The 16,629-nt window shown below is 42.1% G+C and overlaps 1 protein-coding gene across 1 annotated transcript in view; it reads left to right on the top strand.

Annotated features, from left to right (window-relative positions):
• LOC310647051 (ribonuclease inhibitor-like) overlaps positions 1-16,629 on the top strand; it is a 28,315-nt gene continuing 11,686 nt past the window's right edge. Inside the window, exons 1-3 of the mRNA XM_083373991.1 lie at positions 1-212; positions 15,029-15,128; positions 15,676-15,846. Of these exons, the coding sequence (XP_083230117.1) occupies positions 101-212; positions 15,029-15,128; positions 15,676-15,846 (383 nt within the window). The 5' untranslated portion in view covers positions 1-100. The remainder of the gene's footprint in view (positions 213-15,028; positions 15,129-15,675; positions 15,847-16,629) is intronic.

Consider the following 16,629-nt stretch of genomic DNA (forward strand, 5'->3'; position numbering starts at 1 on the left):
AAGCGCCTCGCGCCGCAGTAAACCGAGCCGGCCTTTTGCAAAGAAAAGGGGTATTGGAAGAAAAAGAAAGAAAAAGGAAGTCGAGGCTGCTGGAAGGATAATGATCGCTCTTTGGGGGAAGTTGCGGAGGTGCTTAGTTCTGCCGCGTGGAGCCCGGGCGTTTCCTCTCGCTACCGGGCGCGGCCTTGGTGCCTGGGGTTTTCCCGACGGATGTAAGTGGGAGACTTTCTCTCTGCCAGGAGAACAAGAAAAGGCGTGGTGAGTCTGGAGCAGGAGTCTTCAAACTCGGCCCTTTTATGACTCATGGACTTCAACTCCCAGAATTCCTCAGCCAGCATGCCTGGCTGAGGAATTCTGGGAGTTGAAGTCCATGAGTCATAAAAGGGCCGAGTTTGAAGACCCCTGGTCTGGAGCCAGAAGACAAGGGCGGGCGCCCACATTCCAGCGGCCATCGCAGGGTCGGGGCTTGGTTGATCTCGGAGGCGACTGATGAGTTGCTGAGCGAGCAGATGCTCTGATTTGCGGCTTACTACATGCCGCTTTAGAGCAAAAGCCAACCGAAACAGAACTCTCCCTTCTTCGGATTTGCACGCTGTCCTTCAACGAAATATCCAGGGTGGTTTGCGAAATCAGTTGTCCCAAAGCTGAGGAAAAAAAAATATTGAATACCATTCATTCCCAATCTTCTTTGTTTCTTGGAAATAATGTACTAAATCAGGTCAAAGGTCTGCCTAGCCTAGGCAACCTTGGCTCTTTTATGACTCGTGGACTTCAAACTCCCAGAATTCCTGAGCCAGCCATGCTTGAGGGGAAAGGGGAGAGTTTCCAAGTTGAGCCATGCTGGCTCAGGAATTCTGGGAGTTGAAGTCCACGAGTCATAAAAGAGCCGAGGTTGCCTACCCCTGTCCTAGGTCTTCCTCAAATTTCCACAGCATGGTGCTTTCCCATTATAGTAGACTGAACTTCTAGCATGACCGACAGAGGTTGAGTTTTATTCACAATGACTTGCAAAATGTCCTAAATATGGATTGTCCCTTTTTGTTTCATGATGTGAAATACTCGTTACATTCATTTCAGTTGCAGTATTTTATTATTCACCTGGGAGAAAATCCATTGAACTCTGAAGGGTTTTATTTTTTGAGTACTGCAATATTATAACTATCCATGCAATAGTTAAGAAGAAGCTCTTCTTGGTATCATTACTATACATTTAAAGTAAGTTTATTAGCATTTTAATCACACCCTCCTATTTCTGTGGAACATTTCAAATAGGAATAGAGGAGCAGGCTTTGTGCTGATGCAAATAGGCTGTAAGTTCCACGGGTTGGATGCATCATGCCGAAACCGCACCCACCCCATTGCTGGCAATGGAGAAAAAGTTGCAACACATTACATGATGTTGCAAGTTTGACACCCCTGCCTTACAGCATCATTCTCCACGGTAACCTTTCTTCCTACTATAGTTCTTACCACTACGGGAGTGCAAAATTTGAATTCCTTCTTGTCTACCTTCAAGTAGCTTCTACTTGTTATCTTCTAGGCCAGCTTGTTTAGGTTTCCCAAGACTTTATAGGAGCACCATTTCCTCAGTAGAGAATAGAATAGAATAGAATAGAATAGAATAGAATAGAATAGAATAGAATAGAATAGAATAGAATAGAATAGAATAGAATAGAATAGAATAGAACCTTGGAGGTCTTCTAGTCCAGCCCCCTGCTCAAGCAGGAGAACCTATACCATTTCAAATAGGTGAATGTCTAGTCTCTTCTTAAAAATCTCCAGTATGGAGCGCCCACAGTTTCTGGGGGTAAGCTGTTCCACTGGTTGATAGTCTTCACTGTCAGGAAGTTTCTCTCTTTGATCAGTTTCCAATCATTATTTCTCATCCTTCCATCTGGTGCTTTGGTGAACAACCTGGCCCCTTCTTCCTTGTGGCAGTCCCTCAGATACTGGAACACTGCTATCATGTCTCCCCTATTTGTTTTCTTTAGGCTAGCCAAACCCAAGTCCCGTAGCCGTTCTTCGTATGTTTTAGTCTCCAGGCCCCTGATCATCTTAGTTGCTCTCTTCTGAATTTTTTCCATACTCTCAACGTCATTTTTGTGGTATGGTGAGAAAAATTGGCTGCAGTATTCCAAGTGTGGTCTTACTAAGGATTTATAAGGCGGTAATAGTACTTCGTGTGATCTAGATTCTATGCCTCTGTTTATACAACCCAGGACTGTATTAGCATTTTTGGTTGCTGCTGCACACTGCTGGCTCATAGTCATGTGATCATCCGCCAGGACTCCAAGATCCCTCTCACAGTTGCTGTTTTTAAGCCAGGTCTCATACAGTCTATATTTGTGCCTTTGGTTTTTCCTGCCTAAATGTAAGTCTTTGCTTTTCTCCACATTGAAACTCATTTTGTTGGATACGGCCCATTGTTCAAGTTGGTCAGGATCCTTTTGGAACCTGAGTTTGTCTTCTAGAGTGTTGGTACTCCTGCCAGTTTGATGTGATCTGCAAATTTGATGAGTTCCCCTTGAGTTTTGGTTTCGCTTGTTTGAATTTATAACTTCTGCCGCGTGCAGTCCCAACCACTGTGAAGGTAAAAACACAAAAATGGTTACCAGAAGAGGAAGGTGTAGAATTTCATAGTCATTTTCAATGCATACACTACAGCTTAATGATGATTCTTAAATGTGCTCAGGTTACTGGAAGTAGAGGAACACAACATGCAGGCTGTAGGAAAAAAACAAAGAGCAGAAGATAGGATCAATTGTTGGACACAAACCTGTTCAACAACTGGGTATTTCTAAAAAAAAAACACATTTTAGAAACTGAATACAGGTAGTCCTTGACTTACAGACTTACTTAACAACCAACTGCCAGAGCATCCCCATGGCCACATGTTTAAAACTTGGGCATTTGGCAGCCAGCATATATTTATGACAATTGTAGCATCCCAGGATCCTGTGATCTCCATTTGTGACTTTCTCAAGCAGCTTTTGACAAGCAGTCAATGGGGGATTTAAGACTCAACCACTGCAAGTCTTCATCGTGATTCCATCCAAGCTGGGAATAAACATGGTAACTGCTTTGGGAAGAAGGTTGTAGTTTATTGGAGAGGAGAACCAGACAGGAAGATGGCAGGGGAAAAAAATGACTGAGCACATGGAGGGAGTGGGTTTTTATACCCTCTGGAGCCTTTTGTTTGGAGCTGCTTCCTGTTCCTGTTTGTGGCTATTTCCTGTGTCATGAAGTTTTCAACTGAGTCTGAGTGTGCCTTTCTAGTATTCTGATGGTGATGGGTTAATCCTATTATGTCCAAAGGTCATGTCCTGCTTCCCTGGGGCTGGGGTAGGTAGATTTGAGGTGTCTTTGTCTTCTTATCTCCCATCTGGGGGCCTGCAACCTTCCTGGATTTACATCTGCATTTGTACAGAGCTGGTTTCTGCTTGGAGGAGGTAGATCTGGGGCTATCAAGAAAAACCGGGCATGCTTTCCTGCCTCTTCAAGATCCTTTGAGGAAATATATTTTTCTGCCCTTTTTAATATTTTCTTCTCTGTGGTGGTGGGAGGGCTGACTTCCCACACAACCATAGCCAAAAAGGAAGAAAAATCAGGCATGGCTCACTTAACAACCACCTTGCTTAGCACCAGAAATTCTGGCACACAAGTTCTGGTTGTAAGTTGAGGACTACTTGCACAGCCCTCCATTGCCATGTGCTGTCTAGCCCTATGGGATTGTCATTTGGACAATCCATTTTGTGTCCTGCACATCTGGAAAACACTACCCTGAGGAGAAGCAAGTATTTGCAGTGCTTGGAAAAAAAAACTGGTGCAAAAGGTTAAATCTGGCAGTTTTCAAGTAGATGGAATTTGATAAGGAAGACAGGGATGAATAACCACTGACGTTACCAGAAGATGGCAATTTAGTCTTATGTAATATAAGACTAAATTGCCATCTTCTGGTAACGTCAGTGGTTATTCATCCCTGTCTTCCTTATCAAATTCCATCTACTTGAAAACTGCCAGATTTAACCTTAACCTGTGATGGCTCATTTAAAATGATACAATTGCTCTCGGAGTTTATTTGGAACTAGTAATTTATCCATGTCTTACTGATGAAGGAGAAGCCATGTTCAGATTTATTAGATTGCGAAGATACTTGGCTTTTGACATTAGAATTTCTGATAAACCCTTTATTGATTTTTATTTTCTTTTGTTTTTTTTAATTAAAGAGTTTTACAAAAAACAAAATTTTACAATATATCCCCAAATCCCTCCCACCCCAAACCCACCCACTTCCCCCCCCCCACTTCCCCGAGCTAAATACAGGATTATAGTTACAATAATCATATTCTAAATAAAAATTATGCATAATATACAATTAACCAAATTCATAATGTGCTTTAACTCCCCTTTAACATAACTACAAACAAAGTACCAATAACAATATCCCACTAAAATCTACTCATAAGCTAAATGGAACTTTTTAGTCCCATATTTGTTCTGAATATAATTTATCCATCTCCTCCAAACTGAAATATATAATTTTTATTTTCTTTTGTATGTTTTTTTGCACAATGCCTATTTTCACAATTGAACTTTACTTATGTCTTGATCGTAGCCTGCCTTTTACCATTCCCGCAGGCTTTCCACAAAACAGGGAGGGGCTCGCTGGGAAAGGGGAGTTTCGAAACTTTGCAAAAACGGCTTTTGCTCCCCTTTGAGGTGAGAAAAAAAATACAACGCTTGCGTGAATCTCGAAGAAAACAACCTTATCCTCCGCCTCGGCGGCGAAAACAGCGTCGCCAACCTCCCGTAGGAACTCGTCGACCTCGCAATCAGTGGAAAATTCGCTAGGGCAGGGGTAGGCAACCTCGGCTCTTTTATGACTCATGGACTTCAACTCCCAGAATTCCTGAGTCAGCTACGCTGACTCAGGAATTCTGGGAGTTGAAGTCCATGAGTCATAAAAGAGCCGAGGTTGCCTACCCCTGCGCTAGGGCTTCATGGGGATGGTGAGCAAGCCTGAACGCCAGGGGATACGCCTTGATTGACAGGGTGGGGGGACGGAGCAATGACGACAGTCAGCTTCCCTCGCTTCCAATTGGCCGCGAGAGAAGAGGGCGTGGCCGAAGCGAAGAAGATATTTACCCTAAGAAGGTGGGGGCAGCTGGTATTTGCAAGGCGGGCGACCCGTCGAGTTGTTTTTTCCTCCTTCGACTGTCCGGTAAGATGCCCGCTTTGCGTGTTCCTACTGCTTTAACGAGGTGCGGTTGGGGTGGGGTGGCGTAATGGCGATGACGTCCGCGTTAGTCGGGTTACGTATCCCCGCGAAGTAGGTAATTTGGATTCGGGGTGGGGTGGTGGTGGGGAAGAAGCAAAAAAAGGGGTCGAAAGCCAACCGCGGACCCAAACGTTGCGTTCGTTGGGCAGCATAGTAAGAAAATCCCTTCATTTTTTTTTTGGCTTTCCTTCCCGGTCCCAAATTACTGCCACGGTCATGTTTAAGCCACCATTTTTGCAAGCTGTTCCGTGATGGTGTTCGCTGTCTGTGAATGGGGCTCACGCCCTTTCCGTTCCCTTGGGGGAAAAAAAGTGCATTTTCAATGAAGTAACTCTGCTCCCTTCCAAGAAGACGGCCGTGTGAGTCGGGTTATATGTATCCCCGCAACGAAGCCCCGAGGAAGAAAGCGAATGGTTTAACGGTGACTCAGAGCTTCGTCCTGAATAGTAGCTTGAAATACTTTCGGTTGAAGAAGACCTCAAGTGGTGTCTCGTTATAGTTACCTGCTATATGTAAAGTTTCTCTTGTCGTTTTAGGAGCCCGGCCCCATTCCAGATTAGACACACCTCTTTCATTCCTCTACCTGTGAAGGCAAATACAGCAGCCTTTACTTCCAAATGAGTTTTATTTTATTTTTTAAATTCCATTTATATCCCGCCCTTCTCCGAAGACTCAGGGCGGCTTACAAGCTTAGCAGTAGCCTTCATTCTATGTATATGCCTACTTATTAGGGCTTTCACACACACACACACAAGCGGCATTATTACAAAGTCAGCTTAATTGCCCCCAACAATCTGGGTCCTCATTTTACCTACCTCGGAAGGATGGAAGGCTGAGTCAACCTTGAGCCTGGTGTGATGCGAACCTGTACTAATTGCAGGCAGCTGGTGTTACTTAAGGAGGCATTAGCCCACTGCTCCAACAAGGCTCTTTTACCTTCCCGAACCCTACCTAGCACGTGTGGTGTGCCAGAATCCAGTGACTGGAAGCCACGATATCTTTAGATTTAGGGGGTGCTGGAGGAAAAGCGTCCTCTGCTAAACAGTTCCCTTCTTAAGGCTACAAGTAAAGATGTTTCATTTAATCTCCCTCCTGTTCTTTAATTTATAATATGGGGTTAGTTATATTTATAAGATGTTGCTATGTATAACTTGCAGATGATACCACTCTAATGGCAGAAAGTGAAGAGGAACTAAAGAGCCTCTTGTTGCGCGAGTGAAGAAGGAGAGTGCAAAACTTGGGTTGAAACTAAACATTAAGAAAACCAAGATCATGGCATCCGGCCCTCTCAATTCCTGGCAAATAGATGGGGAAGAAATGTAGGTAGTGACAGATTTTATTTTCCTGGGCTCCAAGATCACTGCAGATGGGGACTGTAGCCAAGAAATTAAAAGATGCTTGCTCCTCGGGAGGAAAGCCATGTCAAATCTAGACAGCACACTAAAAAGCAGAGACATCACCCTGTCAACAAAAGTGTATATAGTCAAGGCTATGGTCTTCCCAGTTGCAATGTATGGCAGTGAAAGCTGGACCATAAGAAAGGCTGAGCGCCAAAGAATTGAAGCCTTTGAACTATGGTGCTGGAGAAGACTCCTGCGAGTCCCTTGGACTGCAAGGCGATCAAACCGGTCAGTCCTAGAGGAGATCAACCCTGACTGTTCTTTAGAAGGCCAGATCCTGAAGCTAAAACTCAAATACTTTGGCCACCTAATGAGAAGGAAGGATTCACTGGAGAATCCTTCCTCCTTGTTGCCTTTTGCTCCCCTCCAGCTTAAAAGGAACATTTAACTGAAGTTGCTGTCAGGACCCACCCCAACTCACATCTTAGGAAATAAGGACTCTTGGAGCCGAGTTGTCCAAAAGGAAAAAAAATACTAAGGATAAGATTGGTTGTGGAGATATGAGACAGGATCTGGTCTTGAGTTACATTTCAAATCTATATAAGCATTCCTGGTTCAACCCACTCTCCTCAAAACTCCATTTGGTTAGGATCCCATCAATTTGGTTGTCAGGCCCTTCCTGGGAAGATAGGACTCCTTTGTTGATTGCCTTCTTCCTACAGCCCCAACAGACAGATCACTTCCTTCCCCCTTTGTTCCCCCAGATCAAAGGTTCTTTGAAAGCAGCTACAGATAGACTGAATAAACAATCCCCCCCCCCCCCCGCTTTCTACCAGTATGGCAGAATCCTGGTAGGCACAATATTTTAACCATACATTTATGAATGTGATATCAATGGATTCTGACAATCTGCTCTCCTTTCAAAAGAAGGATAGGTCCATCTGCGGGAAGAAGAAAAGAGAAAAAAATATATAAATGTTAACCTGGTTTGTTTGGATATTCTGTATGAAATCTCTTGAGCAACTTTGGTGCTCTAACGTGGTGTTTATTAACCCACTCATTTTCCGAGGAAGGGAGGTGTTTCCATGCCACTAAATATTGGATCTTTCCGTGGTGTTTTCTGGAATCCAAGATTTCTTTCACCTCAAAATGTTCTCCCTCCACCATGATTGGTGGTGGTGGTTGTGGGGTTCTTGTTCGTAGGGGTGATTGTTCTCTCTTTATTAGACTGCAGTGAAAGGTTGGGTGTATCCGTCTAAGGGTTTTGGGTAGTTCTAATTCGACTGTCACTGGGTTTATGATCCTTTTAATTGGAAAAGGGCCAATATATTTTGGACCTAGTTTCTTACAGGGTTGGAGTGATTTGAGGTATTTTGTGGATAAATAAACCATCTCTCCTACTCTGAAAGGTGCGGGATCGGTTCTTTTTTTGTCTGCCTGTGTCTTGTATGCTTTTCTAACTGCTTGTAATGCTTCCCGAACTATTGGCCAGGTGTTTTGTAATTGAGCAATCCATTCCTTCAGCTCGGGAATGACCGGTTCCTTTGGGGTTAGTTCTGGTATTGAGTTAAAGCTCTGACCCGTAGCTACTTGAAAAGGAGTGTAACCTGTGCTAGAGTGGACTGCATTATTATATGCTACTTCTGCGGCAGTAAGTCCGTCCAATTCGACTGCTGGAAATTAAAAAAGCATCTTAAATATTGTTCAAGTACTGAGTTCAATCATTCAGCCGATCCGTCCGACTGAGGATGATGACTAGATGACAGTCCTTGGGTGGTTCCTAAAAGAGATAAAAATTCTTTCCCAAATGCTGACGTAAATTGCACCCCTCTATCAGATATGATGTGTTGTGGTGCCCCGTGCAATCTGTAAATATGCTGTATGAAAAGTTTCGCTAATGCTTTTGCAGTCGGGATTTTTTGGCAAGGTATGAAGTGTACTTGCTTAGAGAACAGATCTGTGACAGTCCAGACTACGGTGTTTCCATTACTTTCTGGTAGTTCTACAATAAAGTCCATAGCTATTTCTTTCCATGGAGCTGAGGGGTTCGCCACCGGTTGTAGCAGTCCTGGTGGTTTCCCTTGCAGCCTCTTAGCCATTGCGCAAGTTTGACAGCTGCCCACATAGCTTTCTATGTCTTTTTTCATGGATGGCCACCAAAATTGCCTTTTAGTTAAATGTAAGGTTTTTACAAACCCAAAATGTCCTGCTGATTTTGTATCATGGCACAGTTGCATGAAATTGATTCTCTGGGTGGCAGGTATATATAGCTTCTCCCCCACCCAAGGCAGTCCATCTTTAATTGTGCACACATGTCTATTTTTCTGGAACCATTCATCGCTTTCCAAAGCTTTCCGGAATTCTATTCCAGTTTGGCCATCCACCTTCGGCTTCATTTTTTCTTGTGCCCTGGTGGTGACTGGAACTGCCAGTTGTTGTTCAGGCACAAGTGGTTTAAAGACAGTAGTCCTTGTGCTGTTATATTGGGGCAAGCAGGATAATGCGTCTGCCAGGAAAAAATTTTTCCCCGGTAAGTGTTTGAGCGTAAAGTTGAATCGGTGGAAATGTTGGGACCAGCGTGCTTGCTTAGGAGTGAGTTTCCTGGGCGTTTTTAGTGCTTCCAAATTTCTGTGATCTGTCCAGACTTGTAAAGGTATTTTATTTCCTTCTAAAAATTGGTGCCATGTTAGTAATGCCCACCTCAACAAGAATGCTTCTTTTTCCCATATTGGCCAACATTGTTCTGTTTCTGTGAGTTTTCTGGATGTGTATGCGCATGGTTGCAACGTCCCCCCATCATTTTCTTGTAATAATACAGCTCCTACCGCTACATCACTCACATCTGCCTGTATTACAAAAGGTTTGTCGGGATCTGGGTGTTTTAGGACAGGTTCAGCAGAAAAAAGTCTCTTTAGCCTCTCAAATGCTGCTTGACACTCCATTGTCAGGACCAGTTGCAAAATAAATGCTGCTCACTTTCTATCTAGATTGGGGAAATGTGTGCACTTCAAAATAAATTGGAAGAAGCACTTCTTACCTTGCACAATGCATTGTTCTCTATAGTGTTCATTAAAGCAATCAAAAGTTTTTCCAGTTTGTGTGCAAGTCTGAAAACTGATGTTAGTGCTGCTTGAAGGAATTAGCTTGTTGATATGACTTTTAAAGCAGCAACATTGTATGGCCCAATCAGGAACCTGAAAAGAAAATAACGGGGCCCCTTTATGAATAGTGAGAGAAATAATATGCCAATATCTGGGCTGAAGCAATTTATCCAAATTTTTGAACCATGCAGCACTTTTAAGTGTGAATATCCACACGGCTAATTTGCTTTTTGGTGGTACATATGCCTTTGGCAAGAAAAGGGAAAGGAAAGGAAAAGCAGGGTAGTTTTTGAAACGTACAAGCTGTGATCCAGAGTTTTCACTTTAAACTTTAGGTGTGATTATATTGTCATAAATAACCATGTCTGGAACATTAATATGCTATAACAATAGGCTTATCAATTCTTTAAACTCTTCATGCTAAATATGCAAGAAATGACTGGATCAGTTTTTAAGGAGCTCTTTGATTATACACTATACAATATATGACAAAGCAGATCGATAGCTATCTCAACTGACAATTTCTTTTGACTGATGGCTGGTAACTTGTTACGCTTGCTTTGCCTATACCACGCTTGGACAATCTCTGTGGGCCAGAGGCCACACCAGATATTTATCTCTTCAGAGTGTGAAGATGTGTATGATCTATTAAATTAATTAATACAGCAGACAGATAAGTTTGTGGCTTGTCAGGGCCTTGAGACCCCAGGGATATTCTGTACTACTGCAACTTTTGCTTATTTTTGTGTCATTTTTTCCTCTGGATAGACGCGCTTCCAAACAGTACTGTGTGGCAACTTCATTTTTATTTTCTAAGAACATCTGTGAGAATTATGAAGGTTTAGGAGCATTCTTATAAAAGTATGAGGCTAAAGGCTGGCACCGCGCTTTATTGGATGTCAGCTTCGTACTGATAATTTAATAAAAGAACCAAAAGGAAACTATAATGAGGCAAAGAGAGTAGAATTCAGTCCTTTTGAACCTGCCACAGAATTACAGATAACAAGGTAACAATTTCCAGGCAATCTAAACATACCTAAACATTGAGTTGAAAAAGCTGTGGGATGATAAAGGTTATGGTTTGATATTATCAGCAGGAGTATTATAGTGAAAAGCAGAGGCCCACATAATTGGAAGTTATATTCTCTTAATTATCGACATAGCAGCATTCATAAAGGCTTATTTGGACTAACCATTGAGCAGCCACAGACAGTGGTGATAGTAAAGTTTCCTTTTCACCGAACTGAACCTCTTGGACAATGGATATTATGCCTCATAATTTTATTAGAAGCAATGTGGAGGTGGATTGAAATTGCTTTCTTTTGGAATATCTTTTTTAAATTACCCAGTTGGAGGACTTCCAGTTTGGTATAGTGGTTAAGGCACCAGGTGGAAACTGGGAGATGAGATTTTTAATCAGGCCTAAGGCATGAAAGCAAGTTGGGTGACTTTGGGCAAATCAATCTCTCTCAGCCCAATTCACCTCACCAGGCTATTATTGTGGGGAAAATAGGAGAAAGGGAAATCAGGTATGTTCACTGCCTTGAGTTATTTATAAAAATAATTTTAAAAAACTAGCCAAGCCTAACCCTGCTTATTTTCAAAGTCTAAGCAAGATCCATCTGGCTGCTTCCTGCTGAGAGAGTCCCAAATAGAATACATTTTCCCAAGAATTACTTGATATTATGAAATAAGTCTTTACCCATAATGAAAGGCGATTTCTGAACCATGCTGTCTTCCTTCAGGATTTGATAACGGCTTGCATATCTGAAAGTGATTGGCAAAACTACTATATAGTATTTGGAACAAAAGAAAAAAAGAAAAGAATAATGGGAGGATTTGAGTTGCACAGTTGAATTGTCCATTCTTAAGAGTATGTTGTCATTCCATAGATAAATAGCTAAATCTCAGTGATTACATATAGAGCAATAACAGACTACCTTTATCTAAGACTCCCACATCTTTGCTTTAAGCTGGCAATATGGAGCAATTTTCAGCCAGGCATGGACATTACGTGTCAGTGATGGTATGGTCAAAGCAAATTGGATCAAACGCAGACTATCCTTCCACCTTGTCTAAGATTTAAGGTAGTGGTTGGCAGATTCCTTTCATAGAAGTCTTGGGGAGCTTTTTTTTTTCTATAGCTCCTGGTGAGATTGCAAGGCTGATTCAAAAGCTCTGAGGGTTCCATTTGCTTAGTAGTCCAGAAGAGATAAAGACACTGAGCACAAATGCTCAGTCAGTAGGTGCAACTCAATGGAATAAAACAAAAGTAAGAATAAAAAGTACGTAGGAATTGACACCAAGCACAGCTTTATCTTCCAGGAAAAGCGGGAGTGAGTACCACTGAAACAATACTATGGAGAACTCCTGTTCCCAAGCCCCCAACACACACAGAACAGAGAGTATAAGAGTTTCCTCTGTACAGATCTGTCTGCCTGAAGGCTGTCGGGTTTCATGTATCATATTTTGACAGCTGGAAAAATATTCCAAAATAGCTTTGGGTTGTGTTGAGAATTTGAAGCTTAGAAATCGAAAGTGAGTGGGATTGACAGTCTTTCTATGTACGGTATTCAGAATGACCAGACTAATTTGCAGACTGTTTAAAGCAGGGCTTTTTGACCTTTTCACCCATTGTACCACTTTTAGGATATGGCAACATCCGAGTACCACCAGTCGCCTAGCAAGGGGTCAAAAACTTGATGACCAAAAAAAAAGAAGGAAAAAAGTGATGAAGTACAGGTTGTTCTCTACTTACAACAGTTCACTTAGTGACTGTTAGAAGTTACAGTGCCACTGAAAAAAATGCCCCCCAAGCCACAGCCGAGCAAGACACCTGCCTGCCCACCCGGTGGCGCTCTTCCTCCTGTCCGAGGTTTTCATTATTGTGAGCATTTCTGTTGAGGATAGGCAGCGGGGGTGGGGTGGGGATTTGGTTTTTATTCCCCCCATCTGCTGGGTGGTTGCAGCAGGTTTTGGTCACTTCACTTGACCCTGGGACACTGTGACCGTCATAAATATGAATCAGTTACCAAGCCTGGAGATACTGCAACATTCCAGCTGATTGGCGCTTCTGGGCTCAGCAGAAGCGCCAGGATCAGTGCTGAGCTGGCGCTGATCCTGGCGCTTCCACTGAGCCCCGAAGAAACACTGATCCTGGCGCTTTCGCTGAGCCCTGACAGCCCTGCAGCTCCAGCCATCTCTCGCTCAGGCTTGTGCAGTGCTGCCATCGGTTCAGCTCATTCCCCTCCCCCGCTACCACTTTTCTAGGATGGTCGCATACCACCTGCCAGGTGCCAATGTACCACAGGTGGTACCTGTACCACTGGTTGAAAAGACCTGGTATAAAGCTCCCCATCCCTTCAGCAGTTATAATTATGGTGAATTCATTATTAGAACATCACTCCTATGTGGCAAGATTATAGAATGGATTGGTAATTGAGATGGATATTTAGGATGAGTTTACTAGAACTGATCAATAACATATTTTCTGGAAGGTTATCCAATCTTTGGAATAACTATAAGTTTTAGGGACGCGGTGGCTCAGTGGGTTAGAATGCTGAGCTTGTCAATCAGAAGGTTGGCAGTTTGGCGGGTTGAATCCTGAGTGCCGCGTAACAGAGTGAGCGCCTGTTCCTCGTCCCAGCTTCTGCCAACCTAGCAGTTCGAAAGCACGTAAAAATGCAAGTAGAAAAATAGGGACCACTACGGTGGGAAGGTAACAGCGCTCCGTGCGTCTTTGGCGTCTAGTCATGCCGGCCACATGACCACGGAGACGTCCTCAGACAAGCGCTGGCTCTTCGGCTTTGAAATGGAGATGAGCACCGGCCCCTAGAGTTGGAAACGACTACAACGCATGTGCGGGGGTACCTTTACCTTTACATAAACTAAGTTTATGCCAAGGTTTATTTATAATAAACCAAGGTGTTGGTAATGACCTACAAAGCCCTACATGGCATGGGTCCGGAATACCTTGGGGAGCACCTGCGGCCGGCGTCAACTTCCCTCCGCCCAGTACGCTCCCACAGAGAGGGCCTCCTCAGGGTGCGGTCAAAGAATGTCGACTGGTGGCCCCCAGGGGGAGGGCGTTCTCTGTGGGCGCGCCGCGCGCCGGATTTATGGAACCATCTTCCGGTCGAGCTCCGGATGGCGCCTGACCTCCGCTTCTTCCGGCACGATCTCAAAACCTACCTTTTTGAACAAGCTGGCCTGGCCTGATGGGATGGGGTTGGGTTGTATTAATCTGTTTTAATCTATTTTTAATGTGTTTTAACTTATTCATGGGCATTTGTTTAATCGTTTTTAATTTTTGTATCTTGTTTTTTAATATGTATTGCCCTGTTCACCGCCCTGAGTCCTCCGGGAGAAGGGCGGTATACAAATAAAATTAATAATAATAATAATAATAATAATAATAATAATAATAATAACAACAACAACAACAACAACAACAACAACAACAACAAATGTGTTAAGGAAAAATATTACGAACTGAGTGACTAGAGTTCACAGGATCTATATAGTAACTCATACCTGTATTCCTACAGAAATGGAAATTTACTTGATTGCAATTGTAACTCTTGGAGAGATTGTGAATAATATTAGAGGCCTGGGCACTGTTGGTTTAGAGCCAAAATACCGCATAGGAATATAAGAAGCTTAATATCAGTTCATTAAGTCCTGTTAGTCTAGATAGAGGTGGGAAAATTTCTTGGATCTACTAAGGAAAATGATCATCTAGACAAGAAATCACTAAAGTAAGGGGGGGTAGTCTTTTTAGGAATGCTGAAGGTTATGGTGAAATATTGCCTTTTAATTATCCCCAAACCCTCCGAAAACCATAGAAATGAGCCAAAAGGTAGTCGCTTTTCTCAGAGCTTACTCAACAATTTTCCAGGAGTTTCCCAATAATATTCTTGAGCTCTACTTAAAAGTGCCAGGAATTATACCTCATGACTTTTGGTAAGCAAAGCATGTGCTTTGCCCCTGGATTATAGTTCCTTCTTTCTTGTAAACTATGCTGCCTCTGGTTGTAACATTTCATAATTTGTCTACGTGGGCAGCAAAATTATTGCAGCAGTTCCTGTTCAGAAGAGTCTTTTTAAAGTTCCAAATTACTTCAGACAGAGGTATTTAGTTCTTGAGAAAGGTAGGTGTTTATGAAGAAATTTTGTCTTGGAAGTGGCTAGGATGGCGCTGTAATTGCGAAATACCAAAAATGTAACTGCACTAGTTTGCATCCAGTCATGCATTCAAGTAGGGGTTTTTTTTTAGCCTGATGATAAATTGTCTTTTTCTCATCTGTATAGTTAAAACCTCAGACATGGACCTTGACTTGCAGTGCCAAGAATTTGATTCATCAAAATGGAAAGAACTTGTTGCATCCATGAAGCAGCACAAAACAGTTAGGTAAGTTACAACATTTAGTGAATTGGAGGGCTTTTTGAAGGCATTGTTTGAAGGCATTTCCATTCGTGATTTGAATTGGGGAAAAATTAAGAATGGATTAGCACAAAAATTCTTCTGAAATGTCACTCACATGAAGGATGGTATTTTTCCCCCCCTCACTTTCCCCTTTAAATGTTTTGCTTTCCTAGATACTCATGTTTCTCATTCTTGGAAGTTTTAAAGGTGTGGACTTCAACTCCCAGCATTGAAAAACACTGCATATATCACTTTCTCTCTCCAGTTTATGTATTTTCCAGATGCATTTGCTCATAGATCCTCTTTAGCCATCTTGCTCACTATAATGGGAAATTGTACTGAAAGCACTTAATATTGTTTTGTGGGGGGTGTGCGCGCCGGGGGGGGGGAATGCATGCTACAGTGCATCTGTTAGGTTTTATTCAAGCATTTTAAAAGTGTACTAATAAGCTTATTCTATGAGGGTGCTGTAAATAAGTCATCTGACTAAATTAGAGCTAATGTCTAAATCCATTTTTCCTCTAAATTTTAGACTGGATGACTGCGGTCTGGGAATTAGCCATTGTGAAGATCTTTCTGTTCTTCTTACCACCAACCAAGAACTAGTTGAACTGAATCTAAGCAACAATGAACTGGGAGATGCTGGTGTAGATGCTCTATGCAAAGGATTGTTAAATCCCAATTGCAAACTTCAAAAACTCTGGTAAATATTCCTACAATTCATAGTGGCTTTAGATTATACTTTCCACAAATGGAAACCTTTATGGAGTTATTGCCTTCCATGTTAGTCTCTTCCAAATTTGTCTATACAAGTAGCCTAGTATTTCTCCCAGGCATACATTCTCAATATTTATCCTTGGCCATTATTGGCCAACTATGGTATTTAATACTACTACGACTACTACTACTAATTAATAATTAATAAATAATAATAATAATAATAATAATAATAATAATAATAATAATAATAATAATATAATATAATAATAATAGAGTTGAAAGGGATCCTGGAGGTCTTCTAGTCCAACCCCCTGGTCAGGCAGGAAACCCTATACCACATCAGACAAATGGTTGTCCAGTCTCTTCTTAAAAACTTCCTGTGTAAGAGCATTCACAACTTCTGGCGGCAGGTTGTTCCACTGATTAATTGTTCTAACTGTTTGGAACATGGCTCCCCAAAAAACCAAACTAAATTGGAATTCCAGCAACAAGTTTTATTTAAAAAGCATTTGTAAAGTCTTGGTGAGCTGAAACACACGTAGGAGTCCAGCCACACCTTAAAAAGAGTTATTGCCTTCCATGTTAGTCTCTTCCAAATTTGTCTATACAAGTAGCCTAGTATTTCTCCCAGGCATACATTCTCAATATTTATCCTTGGCCATTATTGGCCAACTATGGTATTTAATACTACTACGACTACTACTACTAATTAATAATTAATAAATAATAATAATAATAATAATAATAATAATAATAATAATAATAT

The sequence above is a fragment of the Vipera ursinii genome (genome assembly GCF_947247035.1).
Source record: "Vipera ursinii genome assembly, chromosome: 1".
In the NCBI taxonomy this organism is placed as follows: domain Eukaryota; kingdom Metazoa; phylum Chordata; class Lepidosauria; order Squamata; family Viperidae; genus Vipera; species Vipera ursinii.